Below are 23,400 nucleotides of genomic sequence, written 5' to 3'. Positions count from 1 at the left end.
TATTTTTCATCTTTTATCAAGGAGATCACTGCAATCACGTCCATGACTGGACGTCAGTAGCAGAACTCTCCCTTTCCTATCTTTATTTCCCTCAGCTATATTTTTGGTTGCTGTCTTCAAAACCTCACTGTACGTTTTATTTCGACCATTTTCAGAGCATTTCCCATCATTTAGGTTAGATTCTATTTTTTTGCATTTGGACGGAGGTTCTATCATACATTTAGTATTATCAAATTTAGATTTTAGTTTCTTTATTTCCTCCGACATTAGACTACATTGATTTTTTAGATTTAGTATTTCTTTTTTATGGTCTTCATCTTGTAATTTTATAATCAGTTCCAAAGATTTAATTTCTTCTACCATCCCTAACCTTTCTTCCTCAGACGTTTTTAGAGTTACTTCTAATTGGTTTTTTAAATTAGTAAAACCGGTTTTAGTGGACAAGTAGTAGACATGAGCTTTACCCGTCTACTTGTCTCCTTACTGTGGAGGTGACAACTATAGTAAGGTCCACGTTATAATGTCAGTGGATAAAGATAGAAGAACAGCGTTGCCGTTTTTCTGCCTTGATTAATTATATTTGTACGGTACATTGTCAAAAACAGTTTTGGCATCGTTGCGGAGCTAGAAAAGGATAGTACTAACTGCTTTGTCGAATGATAGACAAGGATAGCAACATCAAAGTTTATTAAATACTGTCATTATAACGTGGACCTCACTATAGTCGAGGGGACAAAAATGCATACAATACAATAATTATTGTACCTGATAAACTGAAAACTCAGTTAAAAATTAAATAAAATAATATGATAGTTATGAATAAAAGAAGTTGAAGATTAAAGGAATGTCTATGATGGTAAAATTTAACATATATTAATATAATTTAGACAATATTTAATATTGTCTACAACTAAAATAGTTGTTGATCTATTAGTTGATTAATTTTTATGATTATAAAAATTGTCCACAACTAAAATAGTTGAGTTATCTGTAAGATAGATAATATAGTTATTCATGTATTAATATTGAAGATTTTTTAAAAATAATATATCTAATTAATTGATAAATCAATTTAATAATAATAAGATAATTTAATTATTCTATATTCAAATTTATATATTCCACACTCATAAGTACATATACATAAATCAAACAAAGCTCAACATGACAATATAATCCCACCAAAATGTAATAATAATAATAAACGGTAAGTGAAAAAACCACTATAGTCATAATGATAATTTTATAATGATATATTATTAGAATAAGATAAAAATAACAATTATTATTAGTATCGTCTGCAAAAAAAATCTGGTTGGAACAAAATTTGAACCTGGGTCTCACGGTGTGATAAACTACACTCAAAAATCGGACAATAACAATCCATCCATCCAAATCGGACAATAGCTGCGGTACAAACAAACAAACAGACAAAAGCCGATCGAGTCGAAACTAAGACCTCAGCTTCGCTTCGGTTAATTATTATCCTCATATCAATTACCAGACTTCATGTAATAGGTACCTTAGTTGATAACCATACATCAAGCTTCATCTGCCATATCATTGATGGATGAAAATTTGACTGTCCTAGCATTAGACTCAATTTACTCGTAAACGGTGTGTCTAACGGGAAAATATAACTGAACAAAATGTGTTTAGAAATTGTGTTCTACATCTGGTTCAGTCATCAAAAAGGCTTATTATTCATTTTTTTCTGTTTTCAACCTACTCGAAAAAATTTGTCCTAAAAATAGCAAAGACGGCGAATATCTCCCGAATCGTGCGTTTGACGGGAGAATATTACTGAACCAAAAAGGCTTAGAATTCAATTCTACATCATAACCAGTGATAAAAATTGTTTGATCCCTCCTCCCTACGCCGCGGGGTTGTAAGTTGTGCCAACTCTGTAGGTGACAAGTAGTCAGGGTGACACCTTCACGCCAGCATGCAAGGTGTCATGTAGACGTGAGCCATCCCCGTCTACTTGTCTCCTTTCTAAGGAGGTGACAACTAGTTGGGGGGACACCCTGACGCGAGGGTGCGAGGTGTCAAGAAGTCGTTTACAGTCATGACTAGTTGGCACCTTTGGTCCAGTAGGTGTCAAGTAGTCGGGGAGACAACTTGACGGCAATGGTATATTTTTACGATTATAGACAACTATTATAGAAGGCTACCCGTTTACACCGATTCACTAAGTTAATAAAAAGCAAAAGTTCCTGGAATAGAGAGTAGCTGTTTCACTAATTTAACTTTAATAAGTGTGTTAATAAATTTAATTTGAATATTGATTTTATTGAACCGACTCCTATAGTGATTTCCATATTATAATGTTAGTGGAAAAGGATACAACATAGCGTTGCCGATTCTTTGCCTTGCCACTGCCTTCTATATAGAAGATATCTGATACTGGTATCTGATATTTAATAATACATTTTCATAAATGATATTAAATCTTTTGTTAATTAATCGGGTCTATGCCTATTTCTACATTGTTAAAAAGCAATCTGACAAAGTTGTTGAGAAGCTATAGTGAGTTTCATGTTATAATGGCAGTGGAGAAAGATAGAATCTGAGGATTCCCCGGTCACCAGACTGCGGAGAAGACAGACAGAGAAGGACAGTGTTGCTTAGATTTTTTGCTCTGCCACTGCCTTCTATAAAGAAACCTGATTTCGGTATTATGATCTAATATCAACTGTTCTTTTTTGTTTCAAATAATCAATTATATTTTATTCATTGAGAAAATATATAGGCCTATTTCAATGATTTAATAATAAAGATTCATAATTGAAAATTGAATATTCTATTGATTGATTAATTATATTCCTACATTGTTAAAAAACGATCTGGCAACGTTGTGGAACTTGAAAAGCATAGCGCTATCTGCATTGTCTAATGATAGACAAAGATAGCAACACCAATATCAATCAAATATACCCCAATGTACCCCAATATTAACCCCAATGTACCGGTACCGTAGTATATAGAGAGGCCTAGCCTAGGCTACAACTGTAGAATAGAACTACTATCTGCTCCATAGACAAAGATAGCAATATCAATGTTCAATATCAAGATTCAATATCATGCTTCCCTTATAATAATAATAATCTTTATTAATGGAACATTATTATAACTTGAACAATATTATTATGTAAACGTATAACACAAATTTAATGAGCAGATTCATTTTCCTTTTTATAAATTTATTCCAATTTATTGAGAGCGTCCCAATCGATAATATAATAATAATGTTTATCCAATAACCTTATAACACTCATATCATAGAGTGTTACCGCCAATATAACTTCGGCAGTTTCCCTCTTATATCTGTCGGTAAGTTGGCTGTGTGTTTTGAATCAACCGCGCTCACCCATGGCCATCTAACATGCCACTGCCATCAGCCGCAATGATATCGCCAAGCCCATTGTAGATGGCACTGCTCTCTCTCTCGGCTTGTTCCACTCCCCACTACTACTTCGCCCGTTTCCGCTTTGTCAAGATGGCTTGTTCTAAAACGTGCACTAACGCTACCAATTTTTCCTCCCTTTGAAAGAACTTATAAATGTACGACCTCTTCGCTGCGACATGGGCCCATGTTTTCCCCCAGCCAGTGCAAGTGATTTCTTATTACAATAACGTGCTACCGCCTACCCGAACGAGAAAACCGCTGTTACAGTCCACTGCGAACCCGCCATCCTTGTACGAGAAGCTTCTTAAAGGTAACGACTTTATTTTGAGCTACTAAGTAACGTGATTTGAAGCCCATTACATTGGCTCTAACATAGAGTGGCATATTGAGAGCGTCTGTTAATACAGAGGCTGTATGTCACGAGTCACCTATTTCAAATTCAAATTTTTGATACACATACATACATTTACAAAAATCACATTAAAGTTTAGACCTTACAATACTCAACTAATATAATAAACGGTAAATAAAGACCCAATGACTTAAGAATCTTGTTCGCCAGTGGGGGTGGGAGAAGGATAAGATTATTGTACGCTTAATGAAATAATAGAACAGAAGCAGATCTATAAACAAATATTTGCTTAGGAAGTTGACTCAGTTGGTGAGCAGGGCCACAAAGTAGAAGATTCTAACAGGGCCACAAAGTAGAAGATTCTCTATCTTCTCTGTGGCAGGGCCTACTTGCTGGTGGTTTACCATGCTCTTTCCCTTAGCATGCTGTGCTGTGGACTGCTGCTGTGGGGGTGGGGGGTCACGCTTCTGCATTTGGAGATGTGTTCAATTTGCAAAAGAGGGCCATCCGTATTATTTCCTTCAGTGACTTGCTGGATCATTGCAGACCTGTCTTCCAGTCCACAGGAGTAATAACCATCTACAGTCATCACATATATATATTTGTGTGCCATGTTTGTGCGAGCAAATCTCGGAAAGTTCAACACAAGGAGTGACTTACATGGTTACAACACTAGAAGTCGAGGTCTTATGGATGTGCCATACTGCCGTTTGACAAAGACCCATGATGCATTTCCTGCAGTGGTCTTGCGTATCTTCAATAGCCTACCAGAGGATTTGATGAGGTTGAAAATACTAGCATTCAACTCAAGACTGAAGTGTTAGTTAGCAAAAAGCCATTTTATTCCATTCAGGAATATTTTCTGGACGACTTTTTAGGCCTTGTTTTCCATGCTGCCATTTCAATAGTTGTAATGTGAAAGTAATAAATTAAAACTCTTCACGCAAACCATCCGGGCTTGCTGCTATTGGCGAAGAAGAAGGTAATGCAAGGTATTTCATATAGGCTATACTACAGTTCCAGGGGTTTTTTTAGAACTCTAAGGCTCGGTTGTACAAAAGCTAGTTGAATTTTAATCGTGATTAAATGTCTCAAGAACCAATAAGAGAAGTTTTTTTAGGAAAAGTATTTTCTGATTAGTTCTCGTGACATTTAATCAATTCAACAGATTTTTCTACAACCGGACCCAAATATTTTGCCCTACTATACAAGTCTATAGACTATACTAGTCTATATTATGCCATCTCCAAGATTTAGAGGTTCTGAATACCTACAGAACTATGGAAGATATGAATGAGCCATTTCCAAAGAGATTGCATTCCTAGAGATGCGCAGCCTAAACAAATAATAGATGCTACAGTGGGTAGGCTACAATAAACTATGAGGTGGCCTACCAACAGTAACCAGCGAGTTGGGATCAATGAGAAGTTATATTTAAAAGTATTCCAATAAGGGCTACTTGAATCGTTGAAGAATAAAGAAATAATTTCATAGTACCTACGCTTTTTCTCCAAAATGTTTTTTTATTTAATCACTTGCCGTATATAAAAATCTGGAAAAAAACTTGAAAATGGCTTGAAAGCCGAAAGTTGTGCTTTATAATAAGTGTTTACATAAAAAAGTTTTTGAAAAATGGTACTATGAAATATTATTTTTATTAATTAATTTTTAAAGGTCTTCCCTCTGTTTGCTGTGTCAGTGGTGTTGAACTGTAGTGATGTATGAATCAAAGTTGAACTGTAGCAACTTACAATGTATGCGTAATAGAGGAAGCCGGTCCCATGCCTTAGGGTCCTCTAGAGAAGAGTTTTAATTAAAAAAATTTGGGGCTTTATGTACCAGACGCAGAGCCCAAACCTTCCTTCTGGGAGTCCCATTGCAAAAATGATCGTAGTAAATTATGTGTAATATTGGTATAAGATAGAGAGAAGACAATATTCCAAAAAAGAACTATATTTTTTAAATAAAATAACTACAATCAACTCTTTTGAAGAGTATATTTTCAAATGTTTTCAGACAAATAGAAAACTTACATTATGTTACATATTATCAAACGATAACAAATCGCAAACGATAATTCCGATAACAATGACTTAGCTGGAAAAGTCTCCTTGTACAACTTTTCAATAATTGAATTATTGAGACCAATAGCAATACTATAAATACTAATGAGAAATAACACATCAAATAATATGACAAAGTGTGAACAAACTGCAGTTCCTCAGACAATAACAACAGCTAAAATTCATTTTAGAATAATTTAACAAACTTTTTTCACTGATATAAAAAAATATTACAAGACTTGTATATTTCAAATGCAGGTACATTATTCCGTAGAGGAGCGGTTATTTATAAAATATCTGAATTTAGAATGGGTGAACAAAAAAGCGCAAAGCACTGCTTCCTTTGTTAAAATTGATTGCTGCCGTATATAGTAGGCCGGCCCCACGGTATCTAGTCCATCTTTCAAAATACTAATAGATGATGATAGGTGTATTTACTATTTATTTTGCATTTTGCAGTAAAAATAATTTCACGATAAACGTGTAGCATTAAGAATACGCATTTATTGTTATTCTAATTTAATATTCAAATCAAGTGTTTTCAGATTCAATTTCTTGAAACATTCAACTTGATGTTGAATTATGTTATAGGAGAGGAGGAATACTTATCATGTGTGAGTTATTTCCACTAAATACTGCACATAATCCTTATATTTCAAAATACGTACAAAATTTTGCCACTTAGGCTGTAATATTAGGTAAATTTACATAAGGTTTGTGCCAAAGAAAGGTTAGAGGTCCTATACGTGCAGATTTAATTTGTATTTTGAATATAAATAGGTCAAAAATATAAAACAAGTGGAACATCTGGCTGCTTTTTGACAGAATTGCTCAGATTAAAGGTATAATATAAGATGTAATACTGAATGAGGCAACGGGAAATTTTAAAAAAGTAAGCGGAGCTTTGCGCTATACAACTTTAGACTACTAAATTTGCCAGATTCCGATGAGAACTGATCTTTGAGAAGAATTTGATCAAAAATAATCATTCATATGAGAGAACAATAAATTAGACAAAAATTCACCAATAAAGTAAATTTGAGTACAGAAAATTTAATTAAACAGCAATAAATACACATATTGAAACATTTAATCAATATTGAAAGTTAATAACTTTAAACTATATCCTCATCATAACTACTATCAATAATAATTAGATGAAAAAATTAAAGTGGGAAGATAATTAAAATTGTTTACTAGGAATAACTATAGTACAATACTGACCACTAAAATAAAACAAGTAACACAAGAAATCAGGATTGATGAATTCTAATTTTCAGTAAGTCGATGTACTCGTATTTATTGCAAATATTATTCAGAGCTATTTCAATACAGAAACACACTGAGAAGTGAGAAGTCTGTAAAAATGTTCAACACAGATCAAGTAATTTTCATTAAACATTAAGAGAAAATTGAGAATACAAAAATTATTTCTTGAAACATTTTGCAAAAAGAATTAAGTGAAAGCTTTTCTATAAGTGGAATGAAATAATATTGATGCTTGAAGATGGATTCAACAATAATTCAAGAATGTAAGACTTGTTTTTAGTTCATTACTAAATAGTTTACTGTACTATCTAAAATGTCACTCTATTATCCAGTTTTACAGTAAAAATATGATATTAAGGATAACGTTAAATATACATGTATATATAGGAAATATAGACATCTATTTAGATAGAAAATAACAATAAAAATAAAAACTTCAGGAAGAGTTTAAAATATACTGTTCATCAAAGACTATGACAACTAGATCTTTGATTTTATAAAACATTTCCGATCTTCACTTGCATATACACTGTCTCGAAATCAATAGAGCATAGGCTATCCTATCAAGCCTATCTCAATAATGAATAAATTAATTATTTTACTAGAACTAGTGTTTAACAATACTGATCATTAAATTGTTTGATGTTTATTCATTCAAGATCCATGTACTAATATTGATGAAGTAAAAATATACACCTTTACTAATGTTTTAACATTATCTAAGTAACAAATTTCAAAACATTCTACAAAACGACCATATTTTTCTTGGTAAAATCAGTTTGTGAAACATAATATGTCTTACAAAATACGGAATTTTACAATATTAAAGCCTATATGAATATATATAGACCCGGTTTCACAAATGCCAGTTAAATTTTAAGCGTGATTAATGCCACAAGAACTAATCAGAGAAGCATTATTTTTAAAAAGCCTTCTCTGATTGGTTCTCATTGCATTCAATCATGATTACAACCGGAATAACAACATATTTTGTGCAACCGGACCATAACATATATGATTCAATTTTTTTACAGAACAGAAACATGGATTTATAGCCTTCACCAGTTTAACACACCAGCTGTAACATCTTTGACCTGAGTCAGCAAATGCGCCCCCAAATGTGAGGTATCACTTATGGAAACGCATGAATAGTGGAAAATTCATGAATAGAGTACGTGATACTTTTCTTAGTGCTAATTGAAAAAGAAATCAATTTAAAGAACACATTTAATTCTTGAAATGAAAAGCGTTGAAGATAATAACCATTTAAAGGGATTTTTTTTCAAAAACACAGCTTGAGTAGAATATTTTTTAGATAAGTTTTGCTATTATATGTGTTTCTGAAAAATTAAGTCATTACTTGAAGTTACAATATAAATTACCCATTGAACAATAACATTACATCACATACCACAGAAAGCGCATTACGTAGAGTTGTAGTTTTTCTAAATACGATTATTTTATTCATGATTTCAAATATAATCCATCCTGAAAGAGTCCTTATAAGTATTTCACAGATCAAAGATTTTCTTTTTCTTGGATAATATTCTATTTCAAGTTAGAAATAGCCTACAATTCCAAAATACGGACCTATTTATCCAAACTCTTATTACATTCTAATTCTAATGTGATTAACAATTTCTAATAATTAGAATTGATTGTTTGTTTTCTAGTTTTTACAGAATAGTTTTTATGGGCTTTGCACCTGACAGTTGACACGTAGTGCAATTTGAAAATATTAAAATCTATAAACACAATTAAAAGTTACGAATTGAAATAAACAATAGTAACAGTAAGTAATATTCTTGTTAGTAACAAGACAAACATAAATGCCACTGGGTGGATTATTCAAACTTTTCATAACAAAAAGGACAACAACAAATGGGAAAAATAATTTCAGAATAATGGTTTAACAAATTATTAAATTTCCTTGCTCATCGGAAAATAATGCAGTTTCTTGAATAGGATGTTCTTGTAACAATTCAGCAGTTGAAAAGAATTCCACAAAATACTTTCAAATGCAAAATCCCACATTATTCGTGACAAGTTAGTTATTCTATTTATTGACAACCACAACTTATTGAAAACAGGCATAGCCCAAAACTGTCTCTCTCCCGAATTTTTATGAATAAAAGTTTTGAAAAAAGAATAATGTTATGCTTCCACTTTTAAAAGTATGAGTCCAATTTGCACTTCAAAACAAACGACATAAACTTGAAATTTAAAATGTTGATGTTTGAAAACTAAATAAAAATATTCCAACCTTAGAATTGATAAGAGAAGGTTTCTAGATTTACTATACTTGGAAAAAATGTGGATATATACCATTGAAATATTATGTTAGAAATTCCTAAAAGTACAGTAGGGTACAAACGTACAAACTGTGAACGGAACACAACGTATTAGACGTTTATCTCAATAATAAAAGTGTAAGCTAATTTTTGGTTTTTAATCCAACACAGGTACATTTTAGCATTTAATTCTATTACAACTCTGTTTCAATACAGATTGTTTGAATCTATTTTGAGAATTCTAATTACTGTACCTATAATAGAGGTCAGTTTGAAAAATATCTTATATTAGATAACCTATAAATCTAAATTTTTCAATTTTAAATAATATTAAAGCCTCTCTACAATTTACAATTTCATAATGAAGAGTAAACATATAGTTATACTACGGTATAATTTACTGACAATAATAATAATAATTAGTTATCGTAATCAACCTTACAGCCGTGTGATCAATATAATTGAATAGGATGAATATTCACATTAATTAGCACCCTTTATGGATTGACTAAGACACTATCTCGGATAATTGTGAGCTTCATTTCAGGTAATTCATTCGATCAAATTAACAAAAGCTCTTCATTTTTTTATGGGAAAATTAAGCTTTTACATAATGTGATGTTGAAATAAATGAAAAGTTTTTCATACTACTCTTTTTAACTTCTAATATGTTGAAGGATTGGACAGGCAAGGCAATCTTGGAAAAATATATCATCAATTCATTTTCATTTTTGCTGTTGAAAGGGCGGGATTTACGCACAGAGCCATTAGAATGAAATGATGATAGATGGAAGCACATCAAGACATTTTGTATGATTCCAAATTATTCATTATAGAATAATAGTCATAGTGCGAGACGAATTGGAATGTCTGGATTTACAAGTCTGTTGCAAGAGCAAGAAATCTGACAGCATGAATACAAAAGCAGAATCAGTTTGGAAAGTAGGGAGGAAATGAGACTGAACATCATGAGGAAATTGAAACGGATTGACAGAAATGCAATAATTTGCAACTTATATTATGAAATGCACATTTAAAGTGCAGCTATACACATTCCAAATATGTTTCTGAGCGTTGAATAGCGGTGCAGCTATAAACATTTTGAATATTTCTCTGATCGTATATGATGAGTAGTTGACTTTCACATGAATCGAGATGATATAATATGAAATGTTAAGCTTCTAATAACAAACAATTATAGAATTCTATACCAGACATGATTCCACATTCATTTGGTACTTTAGAATTTGTACTGTTAGGTAAAACGCTGAATTAAATTTGCTATTGATTCAACTTACAGCACGTTTGCAAAATAGTGCAATGACGCACTAGTTAATACTGCAAACCATCACTACCATTGTAATTCGCTGTCTGGCTCTTCAATAGTAACTCAATTTAACAAAGCATTACTTGTTGCTATCAGATTCGAGGTTTTCTCAAAATTTTACATTTGAGCTACTGCAGAGATTATAGGCAGGGATTGATATTACTTTTCATCAAGAAATTCAGAATTCCAAATACTACATTTTTAGATATTACTATATTCAAGAGCATTTCGAATGAAAGAATTTGGTAACTTGAAGATTTAGACACGTCTATATTTAGTCACAAGAGAACGGGATAAATAAGCTAAATAAAAATACGAAGTGTCTCAATTATGTAAGTGAGCTCCGTAATTGGGAGGTTAATCATAAACTAGTTAAGAAACCGATTCGCATACTCCCAAACGGTTATTATGCTTTAATAGTTAAAAATCGATTAGATCAACCTTCATCTTGGATTGAGCTTTTGCAGCCTTACAGTATCGTAACTTTCATCAATGAAAGTAATTAATCTTCTAGATAAAGTCCTTGGCAAATAACCTACTTGGGAAAGCCTAAAATGCTAAATTGCCTGAAAAGGTGCGTACAGACTTATGCGTCACGAACATGCGCAATTCACTTCTCATCAGCTGATGCTATGCTCATTACATCTGTACATTTGTACAGAAACAGTATGACACAGACATAATCAGCTCTTGAAAAGCGAATGTTCGTGGCGCAAAAGTCTGTACGCACCTTGATAATAAATGTCTGTCTCTTGTTAGAATCATAGCATAATAAAACCTAGTTGATTAGGAGAACAGCAATCTAAGTCGATTTAAAACCGAACAGAAAAAAATTGCTGACATTTATAAATGAAATTCGCTATCTGTTATAGGAACGGATGACAGCAACTCAGCAAGGTAACTTGGGAGGTAGCAGGCACAAAGTAGGTAGCTCAGTAGAACGCCTTGAGCTGCTCGTAGGTGATGAAGAATATGATGTTCCATGGACCCATGCGCACCCACGTCGGCACAAAGCCCCTGTACAGCGCCAGAGGCCCTTCATTGCGCACAGTCTACAACAACAACTCAAATTATATTGCATGACACAGGTCACGTCCACATCAACGTGAAATTTGGTCCTCTTTTAACGAAGGTTATAAAGGTGCATGGTATGATATTTAAGGAAATAAGATCAATGGAAAACAAATCATGAATCGACTTTTTTGAGACTCCTATGAATTGAAAATATAATAAATTACAATGTAAAATACAATTTTATAAATACAATGTAATTGCCGGCCAGGAAGGGCGTTGTACCCTTCAGTTTGCTGGTCTTGGGTTCGAATCCCGCCGGTGGACATGGAAGCTTAATATCTCATGCACAAGCAAATAGCAAATAATCTCATGTAGGCAGCATCCACAATAGAAAAAAATAGATCATAAGCATTCGGTGTCTGTTGAACACAGCATGAACTCTGACCAAGGAAAATATTGCATACACATTGTGGGTGTCTAAATCGTTACTAAAAAATTACTTAAATCATTGGCATCAATACATAGAATCGAAATCTAGCCTAAGATCAAAACTTGAAATTGAAAAGTTAAAGTTATTGTCAAAATAAGGACCTACAAATTCACAAATTCTTAAATCTCGAAGCAGTTTCCTCTAAATATATATTATTTCAAGCTAGAAAACTGCCCATTATACTTGATATTAATAATATGCTCAGTACATAAAATCTGCAAGATTGTTACCTAATACATGTAACAAGAAATACTTTGTTATTTTCATGAAATCAGCACCATGAAAGATTTCTCAAAGCACCACTGCCTTCAATGGTAAAGGTGAACGCACCAAAATAGGCATACTTACTTCCAAATAAGTGGATCGGGCATCAAGCCTACAATTTTTATGTAATATGGTGGGCGAAAATGCAGACATTATGCAGTTTCCGACGTAATATTGTACGTTCACAATAAAGAACATCTGTATATTGGAAATATTTGATATTTATTTAATCAATTCTACATTTCCAGGTCTGACTGGACCTATGACAAACATTAACTTTAATAAACAAAAAATAACTACTGTATGGAACAGGGCATATTTGTAAAAATGCATGCAAACGGTAGAAAACTATTTGAATTAAACTTCCTTTTTAGAGGGAAAATATGAAAGGTTCAAGTGGGAGGATTTTAAGGCTAGGAGAGGGGGTATGGATGTAGGATATAGAAGATTAAGGATGTAAAGGAACCCGGATTTTCGGTGGGGTTCTACCACTCTAGCACCTTTGGTTGTTGGGAGAGTGCTCATGTCTATCGCATCTTAGATCTAATTGTTTCAGGTTATCTTTGATAAATGTCAGAGCCTGCAGCATGAATATACTGCAAAACATTTCCCTCAAAACTTCAAGTGCAATTCGAGCTGTGTGAGCAGTACCGTAGTCTACTGGGCATAATTTTTGAACAATCGTCATTTGAAAAGAATGGAACTTTAAATGAAAACGCAGGGCAGGGTCATGATGCCGTTTCTTTTAAAGAATGGCCTGCAGAAATACATTTTAGCTAGATTAAAAATGGTTTGCAAAGCTCTCTTCTGACACAAAAATACGTCGGTGGAACCACTTGAATTGCCTCCCCCCCAAAGTAGGGTGTCATACTGTCAGTGGAAGGGGAAAAGAGCAAAATATTCCATCAAGGTTAAACTAGCACTAGTACATGAGTTCAACCTTTTCATTAAGAATATTACTCTGGATAGGCGACTACAAAGTGCTTCAGTGTGGGTACTCCAAGTGAGTTTGGAGCCAAGGTTATAAGAAGATGAACTCAAGAAGATTCAAATGAATTATTTTATGGTAAGAGAAAAACTTTCCGTTTCAAGTTGATGAGAAAACTCGAGATATATTCATCCTCACCTGAATAAGACAATCCATGCTTCCCGAGTAGTTCCTAACAACTAATGTGTTACCATTGGCACTGCTACTCGCCAACGATTTAGTTAAACTTCTATCATTCATCAGTCGAGTCTGAAAAATAATAGATAACAATAATTAATTTCTTATATTTTTTCATCTGAAGAGACAAGTAAGCCAGGTGAACATGTGCTTTACAAGTCACTGATTGTTCAAAATAATTTATTTTGAGTATAAGAAATAACTTTTTTGAAGCTTGAACACCACATTCACTTAAATCTGTGGAGAAACAAACTTTCAACCAATTAAAAATGTTATTTAATAGTCTCAAAGTTGAAACATTATCCATGCTCTTGAAAATGATGAATCAAGAAGTATGGATCAACTTGAAATTGTGGTTATCACGTTTTCAAAAGAATACTTTTGGAGCTAGAAGTCTATTTGACTGTATCCAGTCAAGTAACAAAAGTTTTAAAAGCATCATTCAGAGATAAATGCTCTCAAAACATTTCAGTTGTCTCGTTTTAGAGACAACCAATTTTTAGACAAAAAAAATACTTATGTAAAACATATTTCATAATTGATATAATTTTTACTACCAAAATTAAAAATTGATTTGATTAATAATTCTCATGTATCATGAAACATACCAATCCACTTTCGGGACATAATTCTTACAAATTTGGAAGTACTAGGAGCGACTGAACCAGCTAAGCAGTTTGAAAGAGCAATAAAAGTGACTGATATAAAGAAAAAATGTCTTTATTTTCTGAATCGGTCGAATATATTTAATATTACTATATAAAAATACATATCATATTGATAAATGTATATATGGTGGTCGTTAGCATCAACAATACATTGTTAAAAATCTCTGAAAATTTTAGCAGCTTTTGTTCACATATCTCTCGGGGTATTGCATTCACTTCATAAATATTCCACTGTTTCAACATTTCTCAAACATTTTTCAACATTTCTCAAGTCTTTGAAAACCATATCCTTCAGATATTCCTGAAGAAGTCACAGATTCTGAGTTCTGATGGCCGTGCAAGCCACCCACATCTAAAAGAGACTATGCGACCCGGAAACATTTCCCTCAAAAAGTGCAATTCGAGCTGTGTGAGCAGTACCGTAGTTTACTGGGCATAATTTTTGAACAATCGTCATTTTAAAAGAATGGAACTTTAAATGAAAACGCAATATAATAATTATTAAACTGGATACGTACGGCAAAACCACGATGAGCACCCATCCAATCAATGTACTGAAATGGGGTTAACTAATGAAAAAAATTAGACAAATTTGTAGCCGTATCACAGGTGATGTAACAATCGTGAACAACTGCTTTGTCGGATCTGCCGCACCTCGTACAATGAATCACAATGGAAAGAACCGTTTCTATGTTTTAGAAAGTAACTGTAGAACTGTCGTGTGATGCACTCATGAAACATGCAACACTAGTGTTTGGGCATCTTATAGTAAGCTGTTACTGAAGTATAGAACTTATGGAAATTAATCAACTCCAAACTATGAAATTGAGAGTGCAGATAATATTGTATAGTCCAGTCAATGAATGGTTATACGGTAGAAAAGTTTGGAAGACGATTTTTGGACAAGACTAAATTAGAAAATTCACTCCTGACACTTATGAAATAATGAAAGAGAATCTAATGCTTTTCAATCCTGCAATTGGTATCTAGTTCTTCAATGCATTGTTGGCGAGTTATAAGTCCTGAAACTGCAAAAATGTGTTTAATAGCCTCGGTTTTTTGTAAATTTTACATTTTCAAGAGCATATATCGCAAAAACTATTGGAGATATCACAAAACTGAACCAGACAAAACTTGTAGGAAATTTATTAAGCTTCATTTTCGAGTAGCTGGTCATGTCGATGGAGCTAAGCGTGTCCCAAGATATAAGCGTGGAAGCAAAAAGCTGAAAAATGCAACTTTTAAACAACCCTCATCCCTTTAGCACTAGGGGTAGGGATGAGGACTTTTGATATGTCCACCTCCAAACTGGTTCAAACGAAGCTGCAAAGTTAAAAATGGAGTTCCAAACATTCCCTCCAAATTCCTTTGTCAACTGATCTATTGCTGCAAAAGTGAAGATTTCACACTCAACAATAAAACAGCTACAACCGTGGGGAAATGCATAAAATGGAGACATTATACACCAAATTAAAGAGAATTCAATGCTCTATAAGCTCATAATCAGCATAGATTTTCATCATGAATAATTGAAAAGGTATGATGCCAAAAAGAGCAAAAAATTGGAGGCATACGTGTTTCAAAAATGTTACACCTTCAGGCTCGGATGGATATTTTTACTATGAGAAATATGGGAAATGTTGTAGGATGAATGTTTTAGAAAGTTTTCTAAGCTTTAATTTTGTACGAAATAATTATGTTCTTTAGACGCATAGTTTTCTAGATATTTGCGAGAAACTAAAAAATGGTACCTTTGAGCCACCCCCACCCCCACCAACTTAGCAATAGTCCCCACCCTCAGTGGATATCCCATAAATAAAAATCAATTTAAATGTTGTGAATAGAAAAATTTAATAAAATTAAATCTATAAAAAATAACCTTAGCACAGGGGATAGGGGTGGGGAATTTTGGTACGTTTATTTCCTTACTACCTCAAACAGAACTACGGAGTCAAAAATTGTCTTCCAAACTTTTCCCTCTATACCCTCTTTTGAGCATTTATTGCCTGGACTAGTAAGATTTTGCATATTACAGATGTAGATGTAGTGAAGAAAGGAAATTAAATAAGCGTAGAAGAGAAGAGTAATAACACACTTATAGATTTCTGAGAAAGAGGTACTTTGTACTTTGCAGATGCACTTACCCTTATCACGTCAATAGGAGTTGAAGCAACAGCACTTCCAAGACTAGCTATAAAACTGGACCTGGAAGAGAAACAATGACATTTTAGTGGGAGCATCTGTCATACTCAATAAACTAACTTGGAAAATTTCATAAAAAGCCTGGTTTCTCTGCACAGGTACCGGTAATTGTGTTTGGTAAAACTTGGACCTTAAAATGGTTAAAAATCTAGTTGTGAAATAAGTGAATTACTTTAGGGTTTATTATAGCTGGTTCATTATAGCTATAGCAAACATTATGTATAGCTGGTTTGGTATAATAAGATATGAAGCGTTATCCCAGCCAATTATCATTGCTATTCCCAAGATCTACTTTGGTATCAGCCTACATGGGGAGCGTTGCACTATTACAGGTCAGCGGAAGATTCATAAAAAGTGCTCCAGATAATTATTGTTTCAGTGATTATAACAATAATTGTATTTGAATTAATTCTATTCAATTTCTATAATATTATTGTCTCACAAAAATATACTGGAAATGAAATTTTTGGTAGTAGTGTAAGCAGTGCCTGATTACTAGGCATTAAGATACCTAATCTTCAGCCCGAACCTTCTTACACCACCAATACTCCCAACGATACTTTCATTGTTTCCAGAAAGGAAAACCTAACCTAGAAAAGTCTTTTGCTATGTTGACACAACAATGTATGACGATATTTGTGTGTAAACATGTTCAAAACACTTGTCCTGTCGTTAGTGCCCACGCTTATGGATGCTTGAAAATTGATTAAAAATTTATAATACAAGTTCTCACATGATTTTATTGAAAATTAGCTTTAGGTAGGTACCGGTAGATGAAACTTCAAGATAAGCTTAATTTATTCAAAACTGCATCAAATATGATTTATCGGAATTTAAGATATTTTTCCACTATTGAGATTGAGTTAAGGCTAATGCAGAGAGAGATATGAAGACTCACACAAAGTGATTAGTGATGCGATCACCGAAGACGGGAAGGAGCTGCTGCTTACAAAAATCATAAACCGGAAGTTCCACTGCAGCAATGACAGCTGCTCTCTGCGCCGTTGGGCCCACGCCCTACAAACACATAAAAAGCCTCCATTCAACAAAACTGGTTCAGTTCAATCGCACATTGAATCTAGTATTTCAAATTAAATCAAAATCTATAAATATAAATACAAATGAATCATATACTTTCTTCGTGAATAAAATTCACGAATTTGGCGTTATAATAAATTTCATCATATTCTACTTGAATTTTATAGAAACTGTGAAATTAAATAATATTATCAGCCAGTTTAAGGTTATTATGATGAAAATATTGATATTCCCAGAATAACTGATTTATTATCATACGTTGATTGAAAATGAATATCAAACAATTATTTTAATTAAAAAGTTAATTATTGGAATTATTTTAAACAACGGTGCACATAAACCAAATTCACATCAAATTACTTCCAGAAGCACCAAGTTTCTGTTAGAATATTATAAGTGTTCTAAGTGCACTCCTTTTCAGACTCGGATGACATCTACAAAAAAGTACGTCCATACACAATGGTTTGTGAAAGTGCACAGGAAACGTTCACTTAGGTGAGTCTCATTCAGGCTCCACTGCTTACTGAGGGTTTCCGGTTCCCCAAATACTAAGTGTATGTCAATTGACTTTAACGCATACATGAAACGATGCATTATCATAATGAACAAGATTCGCCTGAAGTGAAGGTTTTTGTGAATTTTCACAAACCATGTTGTATAGGCCCTATTCTTTTGAAAATGTCGCCCAAGTCTCAAAATGAAAATAGAATGACTTTTATTTGATGACGTGGGAAGTTTGAACAGTAATGTCCATTCTACCACTTAACCACAAACTAATTCACACTTAAGGACACTTAAAGGAGACAATATAGAACACTCATAATATACCAATAGAAAATTGATGCATATGTGAGTAATTTGGTGTGGAATTGGTTCGTGTGCATAGTTATTTGAATAAATATTTTTTTAATTGAGACATTCATTTTGAATCACTCTGTATTATTTTCCTTTTTATCCTAGATAATATGAGTGAGTTCATGAATACAAATCAAATCTTCATCTTATGTTATAATTTAGCATTACAAGTCACAACTGGATGAAAAATTGAACATAACAAGGAATTCCAGTAATTTATAACAACTAGAATCGGATGAATTGGCATTGTAATTTCCTTCCTGTAATAGTTTCCCTCCCTACAATCATTTTCTTTTATTAATTTCACTGTTGAGGTGAATAATAAACATACAAATGCATATGCAAGAGAAAAAATTCAACATAACTTTGCAGAGCTTTGCTGTAGCTGTTCGAACAGGCTAAATTTCTACAGATATTTTGAATCAATTTCAAAATACCTAACTTAATGTTACTTGGATATTTCTCAGTTCATAATACTATAGTATTATTGTACTATATTTTATCAAATCTTTGTTTATAATTGAATAGGAAGGTCAACAAAGTGGGAGGGAGGATTTACACTGGTGACAGTGTATCACTTCTATAAAATGTGAAATGAAATTAAGTGAATGTGACTGATAGCATAGCATAGGTACCCGCCAAAGCCCGGTGATGCCCTCGTGCCTGTAGACATCCAGGAAACAGGAGACGAGCGAGAGACCAGTGCCCCTGCCTCCCAGCACCTGCATGCGCACCTTCAGCACATCGGTGGGGTTGGCAATGGCGCTGGACACGATGCCGGCCACCACCGCGCAGCACACGTTCGCACGCACACCCCCCTCCCCGGCGCCCCGCTCCAGCAGCATGCGCTTTAGCGTGTAGTAGATGCCGAACTTGATGGTGCCATAGGTGGCCTGCCGCAGCACCGCCGGGCAAATGCCTGCGTACAACGCTGCCACGCCCTCCTGTCGCGAGATCTTCAGCAGCGCATCCACCATGCCATGGTACTTGAGCTGTGCCACTCGTCCGCCTACCGCTTGGCCCTGTATTTGCAGCCGCGTTTTGGTCGTGTCTATCGGGAAAGTCCCTGCAAATGAATGTTTCAATCTCACTGCAAAGTATTTCAATTCATTTCATCTATGCATGTGCAATAAAAAATAATATCGTTTGGTAGAAAATAACAAACAAGATAATTTAAGTCACACTAAAAATCTACAGAAGGAAATAAATTGGAAGTTGCATTTGTTCAAATGCTAATTAATGAATAATTATTATTAAACCACAATACCAATTAAATGCTGTAAATCACCCCGAAGACTTCTGCTAATGCAAATATTGACAACAGGGTAAACAGCTAGATTGAAATTCGATGAGCGCTACCATACAACAATTATTTGTCAGCCCGGGAATCGAAACCTCCTAATTACTGGTCAGGAATGCTTAGGGTAAACGCGCAGTAGCACGGACAAGACCAAGACCACGACCAAGAACTTGCAGCCAGGACAACCTGAAATTATATGGAGCAACGCGCACTTGTCAGACAAAGACACGACAGACGCACGACCACAGCAGTACGCTCTGGTCGCAAAGACCAATTGCCAGACCAGTACATTTTAAATGTAAATCTTTGGTCTTGGTCTTGGTCTTGGTCTTGGCAGTGCTAGTGCGCGTTTACCCTTACCCTTACACCAAACTGATAATCTCTATTGTTTACACTGTGTCAATATTTGCAGTAGCAGAAGTCTTTGGGGTGATTTACAACATTTAATTGAGATTTTCGTTTAATAATAATTTTTCACACTAAAAAAGTAAATTTAAAAACATATTTGACAATCTATAATATTATATAGATAATATACTGTAGCTATAATATAGTTTATGGGTAGTGACTTTTGGGCCACTGAGTAGCCCAAGATGGATTCTATAAGTCATTCATTTGTCATAATATGAAGAACTAGTTATTTTTTCCATTTTTGTATTATTGAAGAATTTATTTCTATCATAAAATCATGTGTTTGATAACTATTTGATTGATTTCCTTTCACTTTGATTTTTCCTTTTGGTTTTCCACTATGATCTTACTTAGATTGCGGCATTGCTCTTATGGAGTACTATGCCACAGAATACATACAGAATGGAAAGTATCAATCCACAGAATGCATTTTACATGACGCCAAGACTTGAGTGCACCAAGACCACGTCACGTGACTGCGCCATCTTGTTAGAAATTAAAATTGCCGCTAATCAGGCGTCAGCTAATGCTGAACTTTCTTTTAAGATGGCGGATTTTGGCGTCAGGATACTTGGCGACTTTCCATTCTGTATTGTATTCTGTGACTATGCTATCAGATTTCACAAAATCCAGAGAGACTTTGAGCCAACTGTGTGAGAGAAAGAGCGATTAAGAGACTTGGGCCTTTTTGATAGAATCAGCATGAAAACGGCAACAGTATTATATTAACTCCTATTATTATATTGAAATGACATTGACCATGAAGCCCTGTGCTGCTAACTAAGGTTTGCACGGACTATAGTTTGTTTTATATTGTCAATACCCATGAGATTGGAAGACACGGAGTTCAGAATTAACATATCAATCAAATACAAATAATGTTGATAAAGTAATAATTATAAAACATTAGTGACAAGTTATATTTTTAGTAAATCCCTCTTTAGGTGAACCTTTATTCTATAGGCTATACTAGTTACAGTACTTCAAATCTTGCACTTAAATGCAAGCAGTTCTGTCAGTAAACCGCAAGATGCAGCTACAAAGTAGCTTCAAGTTCTTTTGTACCTACTGCTAATTTCATTTTCATTAGTATTAAGTAATTGTACGTATGAATCTGTACAAAAATAAATAAATTTGAATTTATTTAAAATTTTGAATAAATTATAACATATCCCTACAAGGACACTAAATTTTGTTTTGCATAAGCCACAAGTAATTTGTTCAGTATAATTTTTACAGTGACTTATTTTTTTACATCAAAACGTTTATTAATATAAAGGAGAGTATGTGTAGTGCAGGGTAACAGTTCTGGTGAGTTCAGTATATAGAAGAGAATTGCGCTGTGAATGATCCATGGTGTTGAGTTGGAAACACCAAAGTTTTCATCGATTTCACTAGGTAATATTGACTCAGGGCTAGTAAATAACATAGGTATATCTGTAGGCAAACCTTTTCACTATATTGACTATGCTTTTTCTAGACACACAAATCGTACTGTAAATAGAGTATATAAAGATATGACCACATGCAACTCACAGTCCTCTTCTTATTGGATTTTCTCAATGCGACTACATAACTCAAGTTGTATGTGCTTTCTATAAATACCATGCCCTACTTTACAATGTTTGCAAAGCTTCATGTCTGTCTAGACTTCAGAGAAAAATAAAATGTAAGTTGGTAGCCTGACTGCAAAATAATAATAAATATTTTATGAACTCATAAAATTAAAAATCTTATAGTTAAGATCGTGAGAGAACAACAGATCTGCCCAAAACAGTTATTTTACCAAATTCTGATTGAAATAGTAATATGCTCCAAAAATTGATAGGCCTCGTTTTTTTATCTTAATAAGTATTATTTTTATTTGACATAATACGTATTAGTTCAAGACACAAAAAAAGATCACAGGAATGGGATACCAGTGTATTGATAACATAAAATTTAAATAATGTACACAACTATCACAATAAATTGCAATGTTTAAAAATTATAATGTTTGTTGCTAATTAAAAATTGTTCATTATTCAATAAAAAAATAACTAGACATTTTACAACACCACTATCGAAATATCTTACTGGAACTGGGATTGATTTTTACAAAAATGAACTTATTACAAATAAAATACAGTGAATTAAGGAACTAAATAATATATAATATTTATAATAATTAAGATCAGAAAAAATCTAGATGAAAAAGTAATAACTGCAAAGGTGTACAACTAGAGTACAGGAAGGAGTTCGGAATAAATTTATAATTCAACAAAAAGCAAGAAAACATTTAATAGACAATAACAGAACCAGTGTAGTGATATGATGTCAATTCAATTTACAGAAATCAGAGCAGCATTGATAGAAATGATTAATTGAAAATGCTTAATCAAAACCCCAACACCTTTAAAGAATTGATTGACAACCACTGAATTGGCGTCAATAAGCAGATACGTACTTAATATGCGGTTAATACTTCATACATGAATCATGAATAATTGAAACTGTTCATAAATGACCATATCAGTGAACACATGAATCAAAACGTCAGGTCATTTCATTAAAAACACAATTATATTATATTGAATTGATGAATTGCAATCGGCATTGTGAACGTTCTGAGTACAGTAAAGTGTTCCAGTTCCAATCGTAAATTGTTCCATCACGTGACTAGTGCAAAATGTTCCCATGGAGCGCCATTTCAAAATCGTTGGTTCAAGCTTTTGGCGCGCACTTATAAAGTTGATTTACACCAAAATGTATCGTTCACTAGCTGCGTGAATGAAGAAAGATTGTTTTACAAACCTACCGTCTAGAAAAGTGTGCATTTCTTTCATTCCATTATTCTCAAATTTTCTATAGAGCAAAATTCATTTACCGAATGGTCATCAAATATAATTTTGTTGGTGAAGTATTCTATGGCTATGCTATGGTAAACAAGCTATCAGCGCATGCGCAGCCGCAGAGAAGCAAGCAGAATACAAAATTCAATCGACCAATGAGAGCTCGGATAGTTGGAGCTGTACCTCGTTGGAACTATTTACCACGCTTCGACTGTGGGGCAGGAACTTGGAACTGGTTTCTGGTACAGAATCTGTCAAAATTCTTCCCATGGGACGCGGAGCTTTTTACGTGGTAAATTGTGAATCGGACAATTTATCACATTCTATTACTAGCACAACAAAGAAGGAGAGCTTCACGGTGTGCGCTTCGAGGGGGGGGGGTGGTGAGGAGAAGCAATCTTGAAGATGGCCAGTGTCAATGGCGGAAGAAACTGATTGATGTGTATCTGCG

General features: G+C 33.8%; 1 protein-coding gene across 4 annotated transcripts in view; it reads right to left on the bottom strand.

The window, feature by feature from the left end:
- Positions 1-5,698: 5,698 nt before the first annotated feature.
- The window catches only part of LOC111045452 (mitochondrial uncoupling protein Bmcp), a 29,877-nt gene continuing 12,175 nt past the window's right edge, over positions 5,699-23,400 (bottom strand). For all 4 annotated transcript variants that reach the window (XM_022330873.2, XM_022330874.2, XM_039423497.1 and 1 more), the window contains exons 3-7: positions 19,043-19,473; positions 17,413-17,531; positions 16,457-16,517; positions 13,606-13,716; positions 5,699-11,763 (exon numbers count right to left, since the gene is read on the bottom strand). In XM_022330873.2, the coding sequence (XP_022186565.1) occupies positions 11,644-11,763; positions 13,606-13,716; positions 16,457-16,517; positions 17,413-17,531; positions 19,043-19,473 (842 nt within the window). In that variant the 3' untranslated portion in view covers positions 5,699-11,643. The remainder of the gene's footprint in view (positions 11,764-13,605; positions 13,717-16,456; positions 16,518-17,412; positions 17,532-19,042; positions 19,474-23,400) is intronic.

Source organism: Nilaparvata lugens, chromosome 3 (genome assembly GCF_014356525.2).
Source record: "Nilaparvata lugens isolate BPH chromosome 3, ASM1435652v1, whole genome shotgun sequence".
Classification (NCBI taxonomy): domain Eukaryota; kingdom Metazoa; phylum Arthropoda; class Insecta; order Hemiptera; family Delphacidae; genus Nilaparvata; species Nilaparvata lugens.
Note: the sequence above shows the minus strand (reverse complement) of the source record. Positions and strands in the feature narration are given on the sequence as shown.